This window comes from Salvelinus sp. IW2-2015, linkage group LG18 (genome assembly GCF_002910315.2).
Source record: "Salvelinus sp. IW2-2015 linkage group LG18, ASM291031v2, whole genome shotgun sequence".
NCBI lineage: Eukaryota > Metazoa > Chordata > Actinopteri > Salmoniformes > Salmonidae > Salvelinus > Salvelinus sp. IW2-2015.
The window spans coordinates 62,435,280-62,457,698 of record NC_036858.1 but is presented as its reverse complement, the minus strand read 5'-3'; the positions used below and the strand labels follow the sequence as shown (position 1 = coordinate 62,457,698).

Sequence of the window (22,419 nt, the reverse complement as noted above, 5' to 3'; positions counted from 1 at the left end):
CTGAAATGGATGACACAAACAACTGGATTCCTTATCCCTTTCATGCCCTGCCTCCAGTCCACTTACCGATATCTGAACAAGAGATCCTCATCGAAATTGCAACAAGCGGTTCTGTGAAAATGGAATTTACTCAGAAGCCACTGCTAGAGTTTCTTGCCTTGGCAAATTGTGCTGTTAAGACACTGATGCCCTTTGCAACCACGTACCCATGTGAGAGTGGATTCTCGGCCCTCACTAGCAGGAAAACTAAATACAGGCACAGACTGTGTGGAAAATGATTTAAGACTGAGACTCTCCAATACAACCAAACATTGCAGAGTTATGTGCATCATTTTAAGCACACCCTTCTCATTAACCTGTGGTGAGTTATTCACAATTGTTTATGAACAAATAAGGTCATATGTAAGATGACTAAATAAAGAGCAAAATTATTATTTGTGCCCTGGTCCTATAAGAGCTCTTTGTCACTTCCCACGATCTGGGTTGTGACAAAAACTCACACTCATTCTTATGTTTAATAAATGTATTGTATAGTGTGTGTGAGGCAGGCTTACAATGATGGCAAAAAACAACATTTGAGAGTGCGCTGACTCTGGTGCTAGAGGGGGTACGCAGTTGGAGGTTGAACGTTTGAAGGGGTACGGAACTATAAAAAGTTTGGGAACCACTGCCCTAGAGCAAACAAAAAACTCTACATACCTCGGCCTAAACATCAGCACCACAGGTAACTTCCACAAAGCTGTGAACTAAGCTTAGAGACAAGGCAAGAAGGGCCTTCTATTCCATCAAAAGAAACATAAAATTCAACATACCAACTAGGATCTGACGGAATGGGATCCGCTCACCAACAAAGAATTCACAAAATGGGACAAACACCAAATTGAGACTGCATGCAGAATTCCGCAGAGAGAGAGAGAGACAGAGAGAGAGAGAGAGACAGAGAGAGAGAAAGGAGAGAGACACAGAGAGCAGAGAGACAGAGAGACAGAGAGAGAGAGAGAGACAGAGAGAGAGAGAGAGAGAGAGAATTGGGCCGCTTTCCAGTAATAATGAAAATACAGAAAAGATCATTAAAATTTTGGCTACATCTAAATTCAAGTCCAAATTCGAGTCTGCAATTTAAAGCACTTCAAACCCAAGAGCTGAGCCCAGAAACGAGCCCTCTCAGTCAGCTGGTGTTGGACCTCACCAACCAAGCTGACACCAGCACTGCTTCAAAAGAAAGAATTCCAATAAACAAAATCATGAACCAATCAAAGGACTCATATATACAACATTGGAAAAACGAAACAAAATCCCAAAGCCGACTAAATTGCTATCTGACCCTAAACAGAGAATATGAATTGGCTGAATATCTCTACATCTGTTCAGAGATAGCAGAAGCAGAGACAGATCCTTACCAGTACAGGCTGATGACACCCGATTCGGCAAATAAAACCGGCAGACATAAAAAGACATGGCTACCAAAGGGAGCGTGTAATGTGGTCACTGCACGAGCAGGGAGTAGAAACAGAGATTGCACTTTCTTCCTTACTGTTGAATAAATATTCCTCCCAAGAGATATCATTATTCACAAGAAAGTCTACATTTATTCCAAATTTTAACTTATTAAACCCAGAGGAAAAACTAAAAATACCATGGGCGAAGGAGCAATGGCTCTCTTGCAGCCAAATATTAATATTTGCCTGCCATGCCGGAGGAACACTGAATAATAACATCTGGCATAGTAAGCAGTAAACTTTCACTGTTTAATTACTGTTATTGTTATTGCTGTTATTTGTTATCTCCATTATTATTGTTGTTTATCATTCCAAATAGTAGTGGTATGGGTGGTATGGTAATGATAGCAGTTTAATGATTGATGGTGGTGGTGGTAGTAGTGGTAATGATGATAGTAGTTGTAGTACCGATGTAAATGGTGAAGATGACCGTTATTTATTACATCGATTATTGACTGTTACCATCTTATTGTTACTATTTTATATTTAATTTTGTTTATTTATTTACTGCCATTCATATTATTATTCTTGCATTGTTTAAATTTTTATTAACAATGTATATTGTATACATTGTTGCTTTGGCAATATTGACCAATGATGTTTCATGCCAATAAGCAGCTTGAATTTGAATTTGAAGAGAAAGAGACAGAGAGAGAAGAGACAGAGAGAGAAAGCACGAGAGGGAGACCAGAGATAAGACCGAGAGAGAAGAGAGTGAGGAGAGGACAGACAGACAGAAGACCAGAAGACAGAACGACAGACAGCAGACGACAGACAGACAGACAGACACAGACAGACAGAGAACAGAACAGCCAGACAGCAAGCACAGAACAGACAGACGACGACGACACAACCAGTACGACAGCCGACAAGAGAGCACAGACAGACAAGACCGAGAAGACAGACAGACAGAGCAACAGACCAGCGACAGACAGACAGACAACAGACAGACAAGGAAGACAGACAGACAGACACAACAGACCACAGACAACAGAACCAGACAGCAGACAGACAGAGACGATGAACACGACAGAAGAGAGAGACGACAGAGAGGAGAGCAGACGAGAGAGAGAGACGAGAGGACGACGAAGAGAGAGGAGCACCACGGAGAGAGAAGGAGAGAACGAGAAGGGGAGACAGACGGAGAGACAAGGCGGGAAGAGAGAGAGAGACCACGACAGAGACAGACGAGAAGAGAGAGAGACAGAGAGGACAGACCAGGACGAGACAGAGAGACAAGAGAGAGGAAGAGAGAGAGAGAGAGGAGAGACCGCAAGACAGACAGACAGACAGACAGACCAGACAAGACAGACAGACAGACAGACAGACCAGACAGACAGACAGGACCAGACAGAGAGAGAGAGACGACAACAGGCCAGAGAGAGACAGACAATGGACGACAGAGAGAGAGATCAGAGAGAGAGAGAGAGAGAGAGGAGAGAACGAGAAGAGGAGAAGAGGAACGAACGGAGACAGACGAGAGACCAGAGAGGGACGACCAGAGAGACAAAAGAGGAGACGGGACGGCCAGAGAGAGAGAGAGAGAGAGAGACCCAGAAGACCAGAGAGACAGAGAAGACGAAGGAGACGAGAGACAGAGAGAGAAGAGAGAGACAGGAGAGAGAGACGGACGAGAAAAGAGAGCAGAGAGAGAGAGAGACAGAGAGAGAGAAGACAGAGAAAACAGACCACGAGAGAGAGAGAGAAGAGAACAAAGAGCACGAGATGGAGAGCAGAGAGAGACGAAGAGAGAGAGAGAGGGACGAGAGAGACGACCGGAGAGAGAGAAAAGTTGATTTGTGCGCTTTATAATGCTTCAATTATACAAGTACAGTCAAAAGTTTGACACGCCTACTCATTCAAAGGGTTTCTCTTTATTTTACTATTTTCTACATTGTAGAATAGTGAATATGAAGACACAAAACTATGAAAATAACACATATGGAATCTAGTAGTAACCAAAATATATATTTTACATTTTAGACTTCTTCAAAAGTAGCCAATTCGATGCGAAGCTTTGGAATGCATTTCCAACAGGGCTCGCTGACAGGAGTTCTCACATAGCTAAGTACCTTGTTGTGCTTTTCCGTCACCTCTGCCGGTTCCAACTCATCCCAAACACCATCTCCAATGGGCTTGAAGGCATCAGGTGATTGTACGAGGTCAGCGTTCATCTGATGCAGCACTCCATCACTCTCCTTCTTGGTCAAATAGCCCTTACACAGCCTGGAGGTGTGTTTTGGGTCATTGTCCTGTTGAAAAACAAAATGATAGTCCCACTAAGCGTAAACCAGATGGGATGGTGTATAGCTGCAGAATGCTGTGGTAGCCATGCTGGTTAAGTGTGCCTTGAACTCTAAATAAATCACTGACAGTGTCACTAGCAAAGCTCCCACCATGTCATCACACCTCCCCGCTTCACTGCGGGAACCACACATGCAGAGATCATCCGTTCACCTACTCTGCATCTCACAAAGACATGGCTATTGGAACCAAAAATCTAAAATTTGGACTAATCAGACCAAAGGACAGATTTCCACCGGTCTAATGTCCATTACTCATGTTATTATTGGTGTCCTTTAGTAGTGGTTTATTTGCAGCGATTTGACCATGTAGGCCTGATTGACGCAGTCTCCTCTGAACAGTTGATGTTGAGATGTGTCTGTTACATTTATTTGGGCTGCAATTTCTGAGGCTGGTAACTCTAATGAACTTATCCTCTGCAGCAGAGGTAACTCTGGGTCTTCCTTTCCTGTGGAGGTCCTCATGAGCGCCAAAAACATCATAGAGCTTGATGATTCTTGCAACTGCACTTGAAGAAACTTTCAAGTGTGTGCAAAGCTGTCCTCAGGGCAAAGGGTAGCTACGTTGAAGAATCTCAAATACAGTATAAAACATATTTATTTGTTTAACACTCTTTTGGTTACTACATGATTCCATATGTGTTACTTCATAGTTTGATGTCTTCACTATTATTCTACAATTAAGAAAATAGTAAAAATAAAGAAAAACCCTTGAATGAGTGGGTGTGTCCAAACTTTTAACTGGTACTGTATGTCGGGSTTTTCTCAGTTTTAGTTTAGAATTTGTATCATGTTAAATATTAGCCGCTATCGGGATCTACGTCAGTAATACCCACATACATTTATAACTGTCACTTTAGTGTTAGTTTTCTTCAATTTGTATCCCACATTTGCATAATTCCATTCCATTCCGTTTACTTTTCTGTCTTCTGTCACGGCCTTGTAAATTGTTCCTGGGGTCGCTAGCATTAGTGGATTGTCACGCCCTCAGGGTGTGACTAGGGGGGTGTTCTAGAATGTGTATTTCTATGTTGGTGGTTTTGTATGGTTCCCAATTAGAGGCAGCTGGTAATCGTTGCCTCTAATTGGAGATCATATTTAGAAAGCCCTATCTCCCACCTGCTTTGTGGGATATTGTTTGTGTTAGCGTGTTTGGGCACTACGACGTCACGTTCTTTGTCAGTTTTGTTGTTTTTGTTTCTAGTTTCACTTTGTATTAAAAAGATGTGGAACTCAATGCACGCTGCGCCTTGGTCTGCTCATTTTGAAGTTCGTGACAGGATAATATTAGGCTAACTTTGTGCAATAATTTGGGACCTGTAGCCTATTTGAATAATTATGGAACTCAGACTACACATAGCAGTTTAAACCCGGAGCCTGGCGCATGGTTCACAATGACTGGACCGTTGTCATACAGTTCCATGATTAGTGATGATTAGGGTAGATTTGTAGGACTACTGTTCAACCACTGTATTTTTCATCCATCAATATATTTAGTGCGTAAAGGCTCTCCAACCCTGTTTCTCATGAGTCATATATACTTTCCTAACCCTAAAATGTGCAGAAATAATCTACAAGATCAGAATTATTTAAATCAGTTGGTGCTGAAACAGAGAAGAATATATTTAATTGGCTTCCTGTCATTGATCCCTATATTCTGAACCCGTTCTCGCCATGTATTCTAGTGAGTCTATCGACAAAATTATAAGTAAAGGTACACCTTATTTAAAGGGATGGCTTAAGATAAATGTACGGAAAACTCTATTGAATGAAAACTCCATGAGAAAATCTGTTGGCCAGCAAGTGGGAGTGTTTTTAGCTATTTTATTAAATTAATTCAGCCCACGCAGGGGAACCACGCCTGCAAAGCCCGTTATGCGCCTGCAGAAGGTACATCTGAATACCAAATACTGAGAAGTGCATAGGAAAGGCATACATTTCCTAAGTCTGAATCGGGCTCATAGAGAGCAGTGTGATTGATAGCAGTGAAACAGCTGCAGTGTAGCTTTGAACCCCAACCCAGGTCACAGCTAGGTCACATGATTAGCACCTTGTCACGCCCTGACCATAGAGAGCCTTGCTATTCTCTCTTTTTTATTTATTTTATTTTATTTTATTTTACCGTTATTTTACCAGGTAAGTTGACTGAGAACACGTTCTCATTTGCAGCAACGACCTGGGGAATAGTTACAGGGGAGAGGAGGGGGATGAAAGAGCCAATTGTAAACTGGGGATTATTAGGTGACCGTGATGGTTGAGGGCCAGATTGGGAATTTAGCCAGGACACCGGGGTTAACACCCCTACTCTTACGATAAGTTGCCATGGGATCTTTAATGACCTCAGAGAAGTCAGGACACCCGTTTAAACGTCCCATCCGAAAGACGGCACCCTACACAGAGCAGTGTCCCCAATCACTGCCCTGGGGCATTGGGATCTTTGTTTAGACCAGAGGAAAGAGTGCCTCCTACTGGCCCTCCAACACCACTTCCAGCAGCACCTGGTCTCCCATCCAGGGACTGACCAGGACCAACCCTGCTTAGCTTCAGAAGCAAGCCAGCAGTGGTATGCAGGGTGGTATGCTGCTGGCAAGGTTTTGGTTAGGTCGGGGTGTGACTAGGGGGGGTGTTCCTATCTAGGTTAATATTTTCTATGTTGGCCTGATATGGTTCCCAATCAGAGGCAGCTGTTTATAGTTGTCTCTGATTGGGGATCATATTTAGGCAGCCATTTCACCACTGGTTTTTGTGGGATCTTGTTTTTGTGTAGTTGCCTGGGAGCACTGCATTTACTGCACGGTTCGTTTGCTGTTTTTGTGAGTTTCATTTAATAAACATGTGGAACTCTACGTACGCTGCGCCTTGGTCCGAGTATGATTACCACGACGATCGGTACACACCTAAACATGTGCATTTGTGTCTTTTGATTGAAATCTATAACAGGAGATATTCCCACCATCTTTGTGAAAGTACCTATGACATCAAGAGGAAGTTCCCTCTTTTGTGTCACTCACTCTCATTTCAACTTTCCTGTTACAACACCAGATGGACACTTTACATTATTATTTCTACATTCAAGCATTTTCCAACAGTTTTTTATTTTCTTCAACTAAATAAAAGTTCATAGGTGTCTGCCTGTGTGCGTGTCTTGATAGTTACGGTTACAGTCAGTCAGGTGAGTGTAGGTAGCTGCTCATCTAAAGTGGCTCTCTACTGGTGCAGCCGCCCTGTTAGTTAGCAGGGCATGTCAATATTCTGAAAACACGTCAGTGGAAGAGAGGCCTGCAAACACACAGCTTCCATGGTCTGTGCCAACCTGCTGCAGACACCCTCAGTTCTCAGCCAGGATAGCGTGGGTATCAACAACCCAACGTGGGTGTCCAATGACATATTTCAGCTAATCTGCAGCATAATATACTACATCTACTACATGTAGATTTGGCTTTTGTAAATGTCACATTACTAGGTCAGCCAGGGACACAGTTGACTTTTGAGATACATGGGATATCTTGTGGGCGGGGATGTGCTTTCAAGTTTTACACTTTAACCCATTATGTCACAGGCCACACACAAAGTAAAACATGATTTAAACACACTGCACGTGTCATCTCGCCCATGACACTATCTAAAACAACTGTTCATTGTTATGACTGATCTCTCACTCATCCAGACTAAACATTACAGTTATCCACTTTTCTCACCTGTCTGTCTGATTCCTAACATTGTTCTTCTTACTTTCATACTAAGGATGGCATGACAATAACAAACTCAGATTTTCTTCAGACACCAAAGATGCCCTGTCCTAAGCAGAACTCAGCTGACTCTTCTTAATAAACTCCTCACTCACCAAAAGCTTGTCTAAAGGTTTTCCCTTCAACACACAGGTGCTCACAGTGAAAATAAGACTAAAACTTAGAACCAGACTGGAGTTTAGATTGTCACAAAACTTGATACATGTAGCATTGGTTACAGAAGTACATTAACTCATGATTGTATTCCCCATTTTATATTGTTAGCTCTATTTTCTGTAATAACTAGTGTAGTATGCTACTAAACTACTGTAATCAACAGAAATAGGCTATTGTAGCATTTACAATCCCCCCCCCAAAAAGTCCAAAATGGCACATGAAAGTACTTACTTCCCCACAGATCCTAACTGCTTTAAGAGGTTGAATGATTTCAGCATTGTCGCACAGGAGTCAACCCTCCTCTTACAAACTATCCTTCTGTCTTGAACTCCAGCCAGGACTTCAGTCAGGTATCACCTTGTCAGTGGCTGTACTATTTCAAATAGCAAGCACCACTGCAAGTGCTTTTCTTCTGTGTGTGTTGTGAGTGTGCGGCTCTGTCATCCAGCAGTATTCGTTCTTGTTTCGGAAATGTGACTGTTCAACCGCCTCTCTGTCACACAGGTCTGAGAGAAGAGGAAGTTGCTTCAACTGAAGCAGCAGCAGGGGGAAGAGTTTTTTCCCCCAATATCACAATGTGAAACATTATGTAATATCTATCTGAGTCATAGATGTATATCCATCTAGATATTGTAATCTGCCTATTTACAATGCCTTCAGATAGTACTCACACCGCTTGACTTGTTCAACATTTTGTTGTGTTACAGCCTGAATTTAAAATTGATTAGATTTTTGTCACTGGCCTACACACAATAACCCATAATGTCAAAGTGGAATTATGTTTATTTTTACAAACTAATTTAAAAGGAAAAGCTGAAATGTCTTGAGTCAATAAGGATTCAACCCCTTTGTTATGGCAATACTAAATCAACTTAGGAGTAAACATTTTCTTAACAAGTCACATAATAGGTTGCATGGACTCACACCGTGTGCAATAATAGTGTTTAGCATGATTTTTGAATGCCTATCTTATCTCTGTACCCCACAAATGTAATTATCTGCAATGTCACCGGCTTCATTAGAACATGTGTCGGCGTTGTTGTCCCCACGGTGAGTGTTGCTGCCTTTCCAATCAAAAGCTCTGGATTAACACCAAGGTTGGTGCTAAACTAAAAGACAGGGATACCACACACATGACTATCGTAAACAACCCTGAGGCTACGGCCGAAGACAGAAATAAGTACAAGAAGGCCCGCTATGACCTCCATAGAGTCATCAAACGAGCAAAAGGACAATATAGGAATAAGGTGGAATCACTACACAGGCTCCAACGCTCCCTTCCAAGCTTGTCACCAAGCTTGGGACTCTGGGTCTGAACACCTCCCTCTGCAACTGGATCCTGGACTTCCTGACTGGCCAACCCCAGGTGGTGAGGGTAGGCAACATCACCTCCACCATGCTGATCCTCAACACAGGGGCCCCACAGGGGTGCGTGCTTAGTCCCCTCCTGTACTCCCTGTTCACCCACGACTGCGTGGCCACGCATGACTCCAACACCATCATCAAGTTTGCTGACAGCACGACGGTGGTAGGCCTGATCACCGCTGACGATGAGTCGGTCTACAGGGAGGAGGTCAATGACCTGGCAGTGTGGTACCAGAACAACAACCTCTCCCTCAACGTCAGTAAGACCAAGGAGCTGATCGTGAACTACACGAAACAGGGGGGTGAACACGCCCCTATCCACATTGACGAGGCCACGGTGGAGCAGGTCGAGAGCATGAAGTTACTCTGTGTCCAAATCACTTAAGACTTAAAATGGTCTAAAGACACACGCACAGTCATGAAGCAGGGGCAACAGCGCCTCTTCCCCCTCAGGAGGTTGAAAAAGTTTGGCACGGGCCTTAAAATCCTCCAAAAGTTCTACAGCTGTAACATTGAGAGCATTTTGACTGGCTGCATCACTGCCTGGTATGGCATCGACCTCGATCACATTGGCGCTACACAGAGTGGTCCGGAAAGCCCAGTACATCTCTGGGGCCGAGCTTCCTGCCATCCAGGACATCTATATTAGGCAGTGTGAAAGGAAGGCCCGGAAAATCATTAAAGACTCCAACCACCCAAGCCATAGACTATTCTCTCTGCTTCCGCACGCCAAGTGGTACCGGTGCATCAAGTCTGGCACCAACAGGTCCTTGAACAGCTTCTATCCCCATGCCATAAGACTGTTATATAGCTAACAAAATAGCCACAGGGACTATCGGCGCTAACCTTGTATCATCATTGACCTTTTTATTTTTGTCTCTATGCACACTCACAGGGCCATGCACACTCGCACACACTCCATCATCTGCTCACTCGCACATAACATGCGCATACATTTAAACTGACACGACACACATGCACACAAACTCAAATCAAATCATGCAGACACACACACCCAATCACATACAAACTGCTGCTACTTTGTTTATCTTATATCCTGTTGCCTAGTTCCCTTAACCCTATACATACAGTTGAAGTCGGAAGTTTACATACATTTAGGTTGGAGTCATTAAAACTTGTTTTTCAACCACTCCACAAATTTCTTGTTAACAAACTATAGTTTTGGCAAGTCGGTTAGGACATCTACTTTGTGCATAACACAAGTAATTTTTCCAACAATTGTTTGCAGACAGATTATTTCACTTATAATTCACTGTATCACAATTCCAGTGGGTCAGAAGTTAACATACACTAAGTTGACTGTGCCTTTAAACAGCTTGGAAAATTATGTCATGGCTTTAGAAGCTTCTGATAGACTAAATGACATCATTTGAGTCAATTGGAGGTGTACCTGTGGATGTATTTCAAGGCCTACCTTCAAACTCAGTGCCTCTTTGCTTGACATCATGGGAAAATATAAAGAAATCAGCCAAGACCTTAGAATTCTTTTTTGTAGACCTCCACAAGTCTGGTTCATCCTTGGGAGCAATTTCCAAACGCCTTAAGGTGCCACGTTCATCTGTACAAACAATAGTACGCAAGTATAAACACCATGGGAGCACGCAGCCATCATACCGCTCAGGAAGGAGACGCGTTCTGTCTCCTGGAGATGAACGTACTTTGTGGCGAAAAGTGCAAATCAATCCCAGAACGCAAAGGACCTTGTGAAGATGCTGAGGAAACAGGTACAAAAGTATCTATATCCACAGTAAAACTAGTCCTATATCGACATAACCTGAAAGGCCTCTCAGCAAGGAAGAAGCCACTGCTCCAAAACGCCATAAAAAAGCCAGACTACGGTTTGCAACTGCACATGGGGACAAAGATCGTACTTTTTGGAGAAATGTCCTCTGGTCTGATGAAACAAAAAATAGAACTGTTTGGCCATAATGACCATTGTTATGTTGGAGGAAAAGGGGGATGCTTGCAAGCCGAAGAACACCATCCCAACCGTGAAGCCCGGGGTGGCAGCTCATGTTGTGGGGGTGCTTTGCTGCAGGAGGGACTGGTGCACTTCACAAAATAGATGGCATCATGAGGCAGGAAAATTATGTGGATATATTGAAGCAAAAACTCAAGATTAGTCGGAAGATAAAGCTTGGTCGCAAATGGGTCAGCAAATGGACAATGACCCCAAGCATACTTCCAAAGTTGTGGCGAAATGGCTTAAGGACACAAAGTCAAGGTATTGGAGTGGCCATCACAAAGCCCTGACCTCAATCCTATAGAAAATGTGTGGGCAGAACTGAAAAAGCGTGTGCGAGCAAGGAGGCCTACAAACCTGACTCAGTTACACCAGCTCTGTCAGGGGGAATGGGCCAAAATTCACCCAACTTATTGTGGGAAGCTTGTGGAAGACTACCCGAAACATTTGACCCAAGTTAAACAATTTAAAGGCAATGCTACTAAATACTAATTGAGTGTATGTATACTTCTGACCCACTGGGAATGTGATGAAGAAATAATAGGCTGACTACATAATTCTCTCTACTATTATTCTGACATTTCACATTCTTAAAATAAAGTGATGATCCTAACTGACCTAAGACAGGGAATTTTTACGAGGATTAAATGTCAGGAATTGTGAAAAACTGAGTTTAAATGTATTTGGCTAAAATGTATGTAAACTTCTGACTTCAACTGTATCTACCTCCATTACTTCAATAACCTGCACATTGTAAATATGGTTTTGGAACTGACCCTGTATATAGTATGCTTACTTACTTATTGTGTTCATATTTCTTATTCTTATTTCTCGTGTGTTTCTTTCTAGTAATACATTATTGATTATTACATTGTTGGGTTTTGAGTTTGCAAGAATGGCCTTTCACAGTACTTGTACATGTGACATTAAAACTTAAAACAAAGACCAGGGAGGTTTTCCAATGCCTCGCAGGGAGAACCTATTGGTAGATAGGTAACATTTTTAAAAGCAGTAATTATTAATTAAGGAAACCGCAAAGGATATCACCATGAGGCCAATTAGTAACTTCAAAACTGCAACATAGTTTAATGGCTGTGATAGAAAACTGAGGATGGATCAACAACATTATAGTTACTACACAATATTAACCTAATTGACAGAGTGAAAAGGAAACCTGTACAGAATAAAAATATTCCAAGACATGCATCCTAAGGTATTACTGCAAAAAATGTGTCAAAGCAATGAACTTTTTGTCTTGAATACAAACTGTTACTGAGTACCACTCTCCATATTTTCAAGAATAGTGGTGGCTGCATCATGTTATGGGTATGCTTGGCTTGTAATCGTTAAGGACTGGGGAGTTTTTCTGTTTATTTTTTATCCTGAATGGATCTATGCACAGGCAAAATCCTAGAGGAAAACCTGGTTCAGCAAAACTTGCTTTTTACCAGACACTGGGAGATTAATTAACCTTTCAGCAGGACAATAACCTAAAACACAAGGCAAAAATCTACACTGGAGTTGCTTATCAAGAAGACAGAGCTCGAAGAATTTTGAAAAGAATGGGCAAATGTTGCACAATCCAGGTGTGGAAAGCTCTTAGACCTAGCCAGAAAGTCTGCTATAATCACTGCCAAAGGTGTTTTTACAAAGCATTTACTCAAGTGGTGTGAATACTTATGTAAATGAGATATCTGTATTTCATTTTCAATACATCTGCAAAAATGTATAAAAACATGTTTCACTTTGTCATTATGGTGTATTGTGTGTCGACGGGTGAGATTTTCAGGCTATAACACAACAAAATGCAAAATAAGTCAACGAGTATAAATACTTTCTGAAGGCTCTGTAACTGAGTATGTGTTGGTTGAGGTTGCACCATACATACAGCAGTAGATTGTGGTAGTAAAAAGACAGACACGTAACATTTTCTTTTTAAAATGCATGACTGAATAGAGGCCTCTTTGTCAACATGAATCCTTCCTGAAAACTTGAGGACATGCATGATACTTTTACTTTACAGGAGAATCTAAATATGTCTTTCTCTATGGTGATATTATGGGTTAATACTGGGCCATCTGACATCTCCTGGATTCTGTTTTGTCTACGCTTCTGTAAATGGAAGCAGTCTGCCCACAGCACACACCGAATCATGATGTGAGAAGAGGAAACATTATTGGCATCTGGTTAGGACTTCTCATATTGAATCTAATAATGATGGTATGTGAGTGGCGATTTAACAGCCATCTATCCTAGCTATCCTTTTTTCATAGGCTTATATTATAGTTTGGACACACCACTGGTTAAATATAGATTGCATGCAGTTCTAAACATTTCCWGTGTATCTACAATAGCAGTAAAGTTGCATGTAGGTGTATGTGCAGATTGGCAGTTATGGTCTTTTCAAATACTGTAGCCTGGTGGCAACAGTAAAATTGTTAGTTATAGGTATGGGGTGATGGGTGAAGTGTTGAAAATGAAGAATGAGCAACAATCTTCAGCCCATATACATACAATAATGTGTTGGACCTGTATGTATTATAGAGACCATCAGTGCTGTCCCCCAAATRCACTACAGCAGGGGTGTCAAACTCATTCCATGGAGGGACTAGTGTTTGCTGTTTTTTCCCCTTTCAATTAAGAGCTAGACAACCAGGTGTGGGGAGTTCCTTACTAATTAGTGACCTTAATTCATCAGTCAGGTATAAGGGAGGAGCAAAAACCTGCAGCCACTAGGCTCTCTGTGGAATGAGTTTGACACCTGTGCACTATAGCAGGGTTGTCTAAAGTCGGTCCTGGGGCCCCCCCTGGGTGCATGTTTTGGTTTTTACCCTTGCAGCTGCCCAAAATAATCAAAGCTTGATAAGCTGGTTATTTTAATCAGCTGTGTAGTGCTAGGGCAAAAATGAAAACGTGCACCCAGGGGAGGCCCCAGGACAGTTTGGGAAACCCTGCACTACAGTATCATAATCTTGTGTGTCATCACTCCTGTTCCACGACACCATAGAAGCCAAGCCGTGGAGTCTGCGTTTTTCACACCGTCTATCAGAGTCTTCACATCAGCGTTTGAAGCCAAAGCAGATCTTTTGTCTGAAAAGCTTGGTGGGGTGCAAGGACAAACCTCAATACTATGGTGTACAGGCCTAAAAACAACCACCGTCAAATGTACATAGCACTACAACTTCTGAAATGTCATATGTTGTGGTATAGACCAGCGGTTCCCACCGTAATACAGTAACTGAAAAAGGTTGGAAACCACAGGTCTATACCATGGATGTATTGTGTAAGTCCATTCAAATCAAAACCAATTCAAATAGTTATTCATTCATCTATTAATGTATTTATTTCTATACAACAAATTAATTCAAATAGACGAGTCAACCAATTATCCGACCAATCCTTTCAGTCCTGGAGAGTCCTTTTTATAAACATTAAAACACTTTGTATATACTGTATGTTTTCAAGAGAGAAATTAGTTTCCGCCACAACCTCCATTCAGAGAATATTGCTTTCCTGTTAAAGGCATATCAGGTTCCAACCATTGCGCTACAGCATAGCACCGTCATGACTGGCACGCAACCATTGGGTGATGCATGCAACGTCTGAGCAGGGGAACACGACCATTGACTTGGTCTTGTGTAAACTGTCAAAGGGAACAAAATAATGGTCCCTTTCAAGAGAAAGCCATAGTGCTGAGAAAGATACATACAGTAGGAGGCTATAGCGATGCTTTTAAATTTTATTGTGAAATATCATTATGCCCCGTTTTATACCAATATAACTTTTTTTACAAGATGTTACACTGCCAGGTGGTTTAATGAGAAATTAGAGCAAGGTGACAGCTCAAACAGCTGAACATGTCTGGGTAGAAAAACCAACACATTCAACAGAATAAAAGCTCCAGGAAATGAACAGTCTACAGATAAGTGGCATAAAGGGTGATTGATTCCTTGACATATGTTTTGTCAGACACTACTGCCTCTGGGACAGCTCTTTCCTTTGCGGCCAAAGGCCTTTAAAATGGTCAGGTTGTGAATGAAGACACAGCCGGTAGAGACAAAGGCCAGAACAAGAGAATAATAAAGAGAACCAAGACTTCCTATATAAGATGGATCTTACTAGTGTTCCTCAATCCCAATCACCTCCTCTTGATTCACCTTAAAACAGGTTAGATGAAGGAGAAGGTATACAAACCCCTCATCATCCCAACATTTCCCATTCATAAGTAAACAGTGTTAAAATGTAAAAATTAAAGAATGATCTCCAGCAGCTTTAGAATAAGAACACAGGGGAGGAGTGAAGACACTAGAACACCTGCCGTTGTAACCTCACATTATTCAGAGAAACTAAACAGGCGTACCCAAAGTGCCCCTCCACCCCCCCTTCCCGTGTCCTCCAAAAACGCCCAGCTCACACCCTTCCCTCATCAGAGATGAAGGGCAGGAGCCCAAGCACACGGTACCCCTGAGCCGACAACCCTCGTATTGGTCCCCTCCCCTCCCTCCTACAATCTTCTCTCGTTACTCCAGCCTCCCCAGAACGTTTGCCAGGCCAAGTCCTCGGGAGACAGGAGACTAACGCTTGGACTTGGAGTCTTCAGCTTCTTTTTCTAGGAAATCGTCAGATAAAGACACAGTCGGTTAGGCACTGAATTAAAAAGGAGTAACACTTAAACCACAGCCTGTCTGAATGAACTCAACAGTTCCTGTATGGCCGTCTCAGACTAACCACTTAAGCCGTGTTCCTTACCATAGAGAAATACCAATACCTATCGGACTTTACAGCACAAAGTACTAGCACAGTAAATCCCTCACCTTTTTTGAGGCCGTCCCTCTTCTTTTGCGCGTCCTCTCTCTGCTTCTTGATGATGGCCAGCCTGGCGAGGTCGGCCCGTGCCTGGTCCGTCTTCCCCTCCAGGTGTAGCTTCATGTAGCGCTCCTTTGCCTTCTGCTTCTCAATCTCCTCCCTGAGACAGAGCGTAACAAAGTCCTGCTATCAAAAAGTCCAAGGTCTATTAACAACCCCAGCACATTTGCTGTTATCATTTCCATCTGAATATTAACTGGCCTTGCTGCAGTGGACATTAAATAAATCTTCTTACCGACACCTACACCCAAGACCTTCAATAACCCAAACGCTTCCAGGTCAAAACAGGTTCTCTCTGAAATTACTACCTTCAGTCATTTAATTTTAGGCATAGGCCTGAGACTGGAAGGACACCCACCTCTCTCTGCGTGACAGCTCTTTAGGTGCGTTGACATCTAGCTCGGTCACCTTCTTACTTTTCTGCGATATGCGGTTGGGATTCTCTATCTCGATCAATCCCTCCACTCCACTCTTCTTCTTGTTCTGTAATAACAGAGAACGTCAAGACATTGAACAGAGTCAACAGTGCAGCTCTGACTACAGTAGTGTTGGCAGGTAACACTTTCAAAGTGAGTAGGAGAATCTTCACAAGCCTTTCAGTAAAACCCCACATCAACACTTCTAATTCCTTGGCGGGAGGCCTAGAACTAGACATTAAAAAGGAGCGCCCTCACTCACAATGTCCTCCTCTTCACTGCTGCTGTCGTCAGATCCTGATGTCTTCTCCTCCTCCTTCTCTACCCCGCCATTCGCCTCCTGTCTCACACACACACACACACACACACCTGTTAGATCATGTTCAAGCCATCGTGTTCGAAATGTATTTCTCATACCTTGGAGTATATATGTCAATGTATACTCCCAAGGTATCTTTGAATATTTCCTTGTTTTCAGAGTTTCGCCTGCAACTAAGACACCAGCACCTTCCAAAATGTAAACCCAGGGGTCATATCGCTCCCTGCACTTGAAGCTAGAACCCTGTATAAAAATACATGGATCTGTCCAGTGGTGTAAAGCACTTAAGTAAAAATACTTTAAAGTACTGCTTTTTTGGGGTATCTGTACTTTAATAATAATTTTTGATTACTTTTACTTCACTACATTTCTAAAGAAAATAATGTKATTTTTACTCCATACATTTTCCCTGAGAACGAAAAGTATTCTTTACATTTTGAATGCTTAGCAGGACAGGAAAATGGTCCAATTCACAGACTTATCAAGAGAACATGCTATGTTTGTAAACGATGTCAGTGTTGGAGTGTTCCCCTGGCTGTCTGTAAATGATACTTAAGTATATTTTACCAATTACATTTACTTTTGATACTTCAGTATATTTGAAACCAAATACTTTTACTCAAGTAGTACATTACTGGGTGACTTTCACTTGAGTAATTTTCTATTAAGGCATCTTTACTTTTACTCAAGTATGACAAATGGGTACTTTTCCCACCACTGGATCTGTCTAGAGCAGAGATGGGGCAACTCAGTCGGGCTCTCAACTTACTTATGAGAGTTAGAATAGCAGAATACATCAACCTCATTTGTTCTTTGGACAATAAATCACCACCCCAAAAAAGTTAGTCTGGTCTGTAACACAATTTTTACATCCTTATATGATGCAAGGAACCAATTTACAAAATAAAATGCGTTACTCTCTTTTTTACCATAGAGAATCTGACAAAAATGTAGGCTACACTATCTATTGTCTTCTTTGCATATTCAAGACTTTCTCAAAACACTGCCCCTTTAAGGATGTCCTGGAGGATGGTTGGCCACCATTTGCAGCCTATAAAATATATTGCAACATTAAATCCAAATACTTTTAGCCTTATATACAATAATTCCCTCTAGGGCTCGAAATTAAGGGAGTCCCGTCGTCCCTGGGATTACAAAAAAATATATCTACACAGTTCAAAACAAACTCTGCATATAAATAAAAACAAATAAGCAATGAGGCTGATGCAACAGAACGTTTAGCTTAAAATGTTGATAATATGAAGAAATAAAACTATAAACTCAATGCACACACGGCTGTACGCTACGTGTAAATATCCAAAATGCAATTATCTTGAAAACACAGTTCTTAAAAGCGCACCGCACGTGTGAGTGGTTTCATGTGGCAGAGATTTCCATTAGAAATTAAGAAAGAGGGGAGATCTAAAGATGCATCAATAAGAATGGGTTACTATTATGACTAGGATTATTCCTTTTTGCAATAAAATAACATTGATATGAAAACCCAATAGAACATGAGAAAAATGCTGGTTTCAATGAGATCAAGTGTTCTTAAAATAATTCCCTCAACATTTCTATGGTCATATTTTGTATAGGCTACTTTGAAACAAGGTAAGACATGTTTCATAAAATGACAAAAGTTCCAGGTTTTAAACAATTACTTTTATGGTTAAATTGTTTGAAATTGCTGACCGCCTCCACTCAGATTCAAGGTGGGTGATGAGCGGTGCGCAACGGGCACTGTCCTTCACTCTCCGGTCTAGTGATTTGATCTGAACGAACTGTGCCTTGAGTATGTCGTCAGAATCAAGCCTTTAGACGTTAAATATCCTTCATTATATCTGTCAAAAATGACTGGCGTTTAGCCTATATTTATGTAATTAAAAGTTTCATTAAAGTTTGACTCCCCCCTCATGTCAGCATTGGTTTGGACACGAGGTTGTAGCCAACAGGGGTCGTGTTAACACAGAATTCTGTGTTTAAAAAAWATATATCTCTTGCTGCATTTTGCAAACGCATATCTAAAATGCTTCCAATTGTAATTTCTTCTTGGCATAAGACTAATTTTGTGCTTCAATTACACTCTGATGAGATTTCACAAATGGGCATTCTATCAGCAGACAGCGCTCTGACTGATGTATAGCTATATTTCTGTGGTACTTTTCTCAGGTAAAATGCAAGATTAACTTCAAGCAAAACATTAGTAAATGTAGCTGGCTACATTCTTTCTATGATAAACATTAGAAATATGATGGCCATGCATCATTTGTGCAAAAAATACCTTCCTTTTTCATTGGTAGCTAATTTCCTGCTAGCCAAATAGCGTTGCACTTCATTGTCATTGATAAAGATGAAGCTATTTTCTGCCAAGTGTGTTGCACTAATGTATTTTCTGTGAATGAAAACTATAGTTGCAAACTCCTGATCACTATTGAAGCAACAAAAAACCCCACACTACTTTAGATATAAAACACAGGTGAAATGGTTTAAAACAGATTGTTTTTATGGTCTGCGTTTTGAAAATGAAGATTTATGAACTCTAACGCAACCCCTGGAAAACATGAAAATCACCTACACTTTGATATGTAGGCTTTATTTATTCATTAATGTACAAGAAAAATTGATTTGAATATTATTCCCATTTTGGGAAAGGCTAGGACTGCATGCACATTCATCTTCTGCACACCCTACCATTCCAGTGTTTAATTGCTATATTGTAATTACTTCCCCCCCATGGCCTATTTATTGCCTTACCTCTCTTATCCTACCTCATTTGCACATGCTGTATATAGATTTTTCTACTGTATTATTGATTGTATGTTTGTTTATTCCATGTGTAACTCTGTGTTGTTGTATGTGTCGAACTGCTTTGCTTTATCTTGGCCAGGTCGCAGWTGCAAATGAYAACTTGTTCTCAACTAGCCTACCTGGTTAAATAAAGGTAAAATAAATCAAATGTGTGGGTATGGATGTGGGTATACAGACCCGCAAGCCACTGCGGCCTCTCATGCAAAGTCCAGATGTATTGTAGCCCCCACCCCCATCAAAGTTACCCATCACTGGTCTAGAGCTATGTTAATCACAAAGGTGCAAAAACTTGATATCCCCTCAGAGACATAGGTCCTTTACTCACCAGCTCTCTCTGTGCTTTCATCTGTCTGTCGATTTCTTCCGGGTTGCTGAACTGCTTTCCCCGACCCTTGTGACCTTTTTTACCTTAAAACCCCAAATGAGAGAGCGCGTGGCATGTTGTAGAGATAACAGAGAACAAGAGATGAGTCAGATGTGACGTTTACTCACTGCGGCATGGTTAACTACAGATGTCAGAATCCAATCCATAAAAGTGATTTAACTTCTTCGCTGCCTGGATACATTGTGGCATAACTCATTAGCCACATACCATTACTATCAGGGGTGCCAGTAAATGCTTGCCAAGAAACATGATACTGACATGAACGTAAATGGATGAAATCAACCGGGTGCACATGGTGTTAGCCAGATGAACAGTTTAGCTAACATTAGCTAGGTAGCTAGTGACAGTAGCCTAACAGCTAGCAAGCTAACTAGCTAACAACTAACGTTACATGGTTAACGTTAGCGTACAGTAACTAAGTTACTGTAGCTAGATGGCTCTCTGGCAAGTCAAGTTGCCAGGTGTCAATGTGCTTCTCTATGGCTAGTGGCTAGCAAGCTATGTCAGTTCTCACGAAACGGGGATACTCAACAAAACATACATTTTGCCAGATCCTTCCAAGTCGCTAGCTAGCGTTAGTTAGCTATATTTCTTTTACGGTAATGTTCCGTTGTAAGGCTAGCTAACATTAGCTACATTTGGAACGTTAGCAAAAATAACAGCGTCTGATACTTACCGCCTCTTGGCATATTTGGTACAGGAACTTGAACAACTAACACAGAAAATGTATTTAAAAAATAAATCACTTCACTGTTTCCAGCAAAACAGTGTTTATTTTCCAAAGAAAAGGCCTTCACAAGAAAATACTTGTCTCCTGCTGGACAAGTGCACAATATTTTACCCGCTTCAGAGCAACAAGAGTGAAAGGCTGTGATGATGCAATATTCAGCCAATCGCTAGACAGGAATTTTGACAGGCTTGTCAACAGACCATTCATATCACCAAAATACATGCAGAGTGGACGGAAAGTAAACATAGCCAATGAAAACACATATCTGTAAGTGCGTTGCTTTAGTAAGCACCGCCCTAATTCTTTTATGTGGCGGTCATTTTTGAATTAGAACATTTTGCACCTTACCAGCCAGCCAGAGCCAGGTGTCCAAATCTCCAAGGACTTATAARGGTCCACTCACACAGTTGTAAATAAGGCACGACAGTGCTTCTTCCCCCTCAGGAAGTGAAAAGGTTTGGCATTGGCCCTCAAATCCTCCAAAAGTTATACAGCTGCACCAATGAGAGTATCTTGATTAGCTGCGTCACTGCTTGGTCCCGTGTGGCTCAGTTGGTAGAGCATGGCGCTTGCAACGCCAGGGTTGTGGGTTCATTCCCCACGGGGGGACCAGGATGAATATGTATGAACTTTCCAATTTGTAAGTCGCTCTGGATAAGAGCGTCTGCTAAATGACTTAAATGTAAATGGTATGGCAACAGCACCGCCCACGATCACATGGTGCTACAGAGGGTGGTGGGGACAACCCAGTACATCACTGGGGCCCGAACTCCCTGCCATCCAGGACATCTATATCAGGAGGTGTGAAAGCAAGGCCCAGACAATTGTTAAATTCTCCAGCCACCCGAGCCATAGACTCTGCTTCTGCACAGCAAGCGGTACCGGTGCATCAAATCTGACACCAGGCACTGCATTCTGGTCTCAGAGCATTTCGTATTATTCTGTATGTAAATCGGAGACACTCCATTTAGTCATAGACTGTTCTTTCTGCTACTGCACAGCAAGCGGTACCGGAGCGCCAAGTCTAGGTCAAAAAGGCTTCTTAACTTCTTCTACCCTCAAGCCATAACTCTTGAACAGTTAATCAAATAGCTAACCGGACTATTTGCATTGTCCCCACCCCAACCTAATTTTTATGCTGCTGCCACTCTCTGTCTATTATCCATGCATAGTCACTTTACCTCTACCTACACGTACATATTACCTCAATTACCTCGACTAACCGGTGCCCCCGCACATTGACTCTGTACCGGAACCCCCTGTAAATAGGTTCGCTACTGTTATTTTATTGTTGCTCCTTAATTATTTGTTATATTTCTAATTAAAATATATATATATATTCTTAAAACTGCATTGTTGGTTAAGGGCTTGTAAGTAAGCATTTCACCTGTTGTTCACCTGCTGTATTCTGCGCATGTGACAAATAAAATTTGTTTTGATTTTAGTATGAATATGTTACGTTTTCATATGGTATATACAGTGGGGAGAACAAGTATTTGATACACTGCCGATTTTGCGATTTTCCTACTTACAAAGCATGTAGAGGTCTGTAATTTTTATCATAGGTACACTTCAACTGTGAGAGACGGAATCTAAAACAAAAATCCAGAAAATCACATTGTATGATTTTTAAGTAATTAATTTGCATTTTATTGCATGACATAAGTATTTGATCACCTACCAACCAGTAAGAATTCCGGCTCTCACAGATCTGTTAGTTTTTCTTAAGAAGCCTCTGTTCTCCACTCATTACCTGTATTAACTGCACCTGTTTGAACTCGTTACCTGTATAAAAGACACCTGTCACACACTCATCAAACAGACTCCAACCTCTCCACA

General features: G+C 41.6%; 1 protein-coding gene across 2 annotated transcripts; it reads right to left on the bottom strand.

Annotated features, from left to right (window-relative positions):
* Positions 1-15,099: 15,099 nt before the first annotated feature.
* LOC111977753 (28 kDa heat- and acid-stable phosphoprotein) lies at positions 15,100-20,714 on the bottom strand. Of its 2 annotated transcripts, none has more exons than XM_024007351.2 (6): positions 20,527-20,714; positions 19,791-19,873; positions 16,601-16,678; positions 16,281-16,405; positions 15,871-16,022; positions 15,100-15,659 (listed from the first exon to the last, which is right to left on the bottom strand). In XM_024007351.2, exons 1-6 carry the CDS (start codon positions 20,537-20,539, stop codon positions 15,631-15,633), a joined length of 480 nt encoding a protein of 159 aa, XP_023863119.1. In that variant the 5' UTR covers positions 20,540-20,714; the 3' UTR covers positions 15,100-15,630. The 2 variants fall into 2 exon arrangements, with proteins under 2 accessions (XP_023863119.1, XP_023863118.1); XM_024007350.2 differs by having other exon boundaries at positions 15,536-15,665.
* Positions 20,715-22,419: the final 1,705 nt, after the last annotated feature.

Bases quoted from the DNA above. Each gene is read 5' to 3' on its own strand.
- LOC111977753 (XM_024007350.2), bottom strand. The intron at 16,679-19,790 runs GTGAGTAAAGGA...TGTGTGAGACAG, and splicing joins TGAAAGCACAGAGAGAGCTG to GAGGCGAATGGCGGGGTAGA. The intron at 16,406-16,600 runs GTGAGTGAGGGC...CTGTTATTACAG, and splicing joins GCAGTGAAGAGGAGGACATT to AACAAGAAGAAGAGTGGAGT.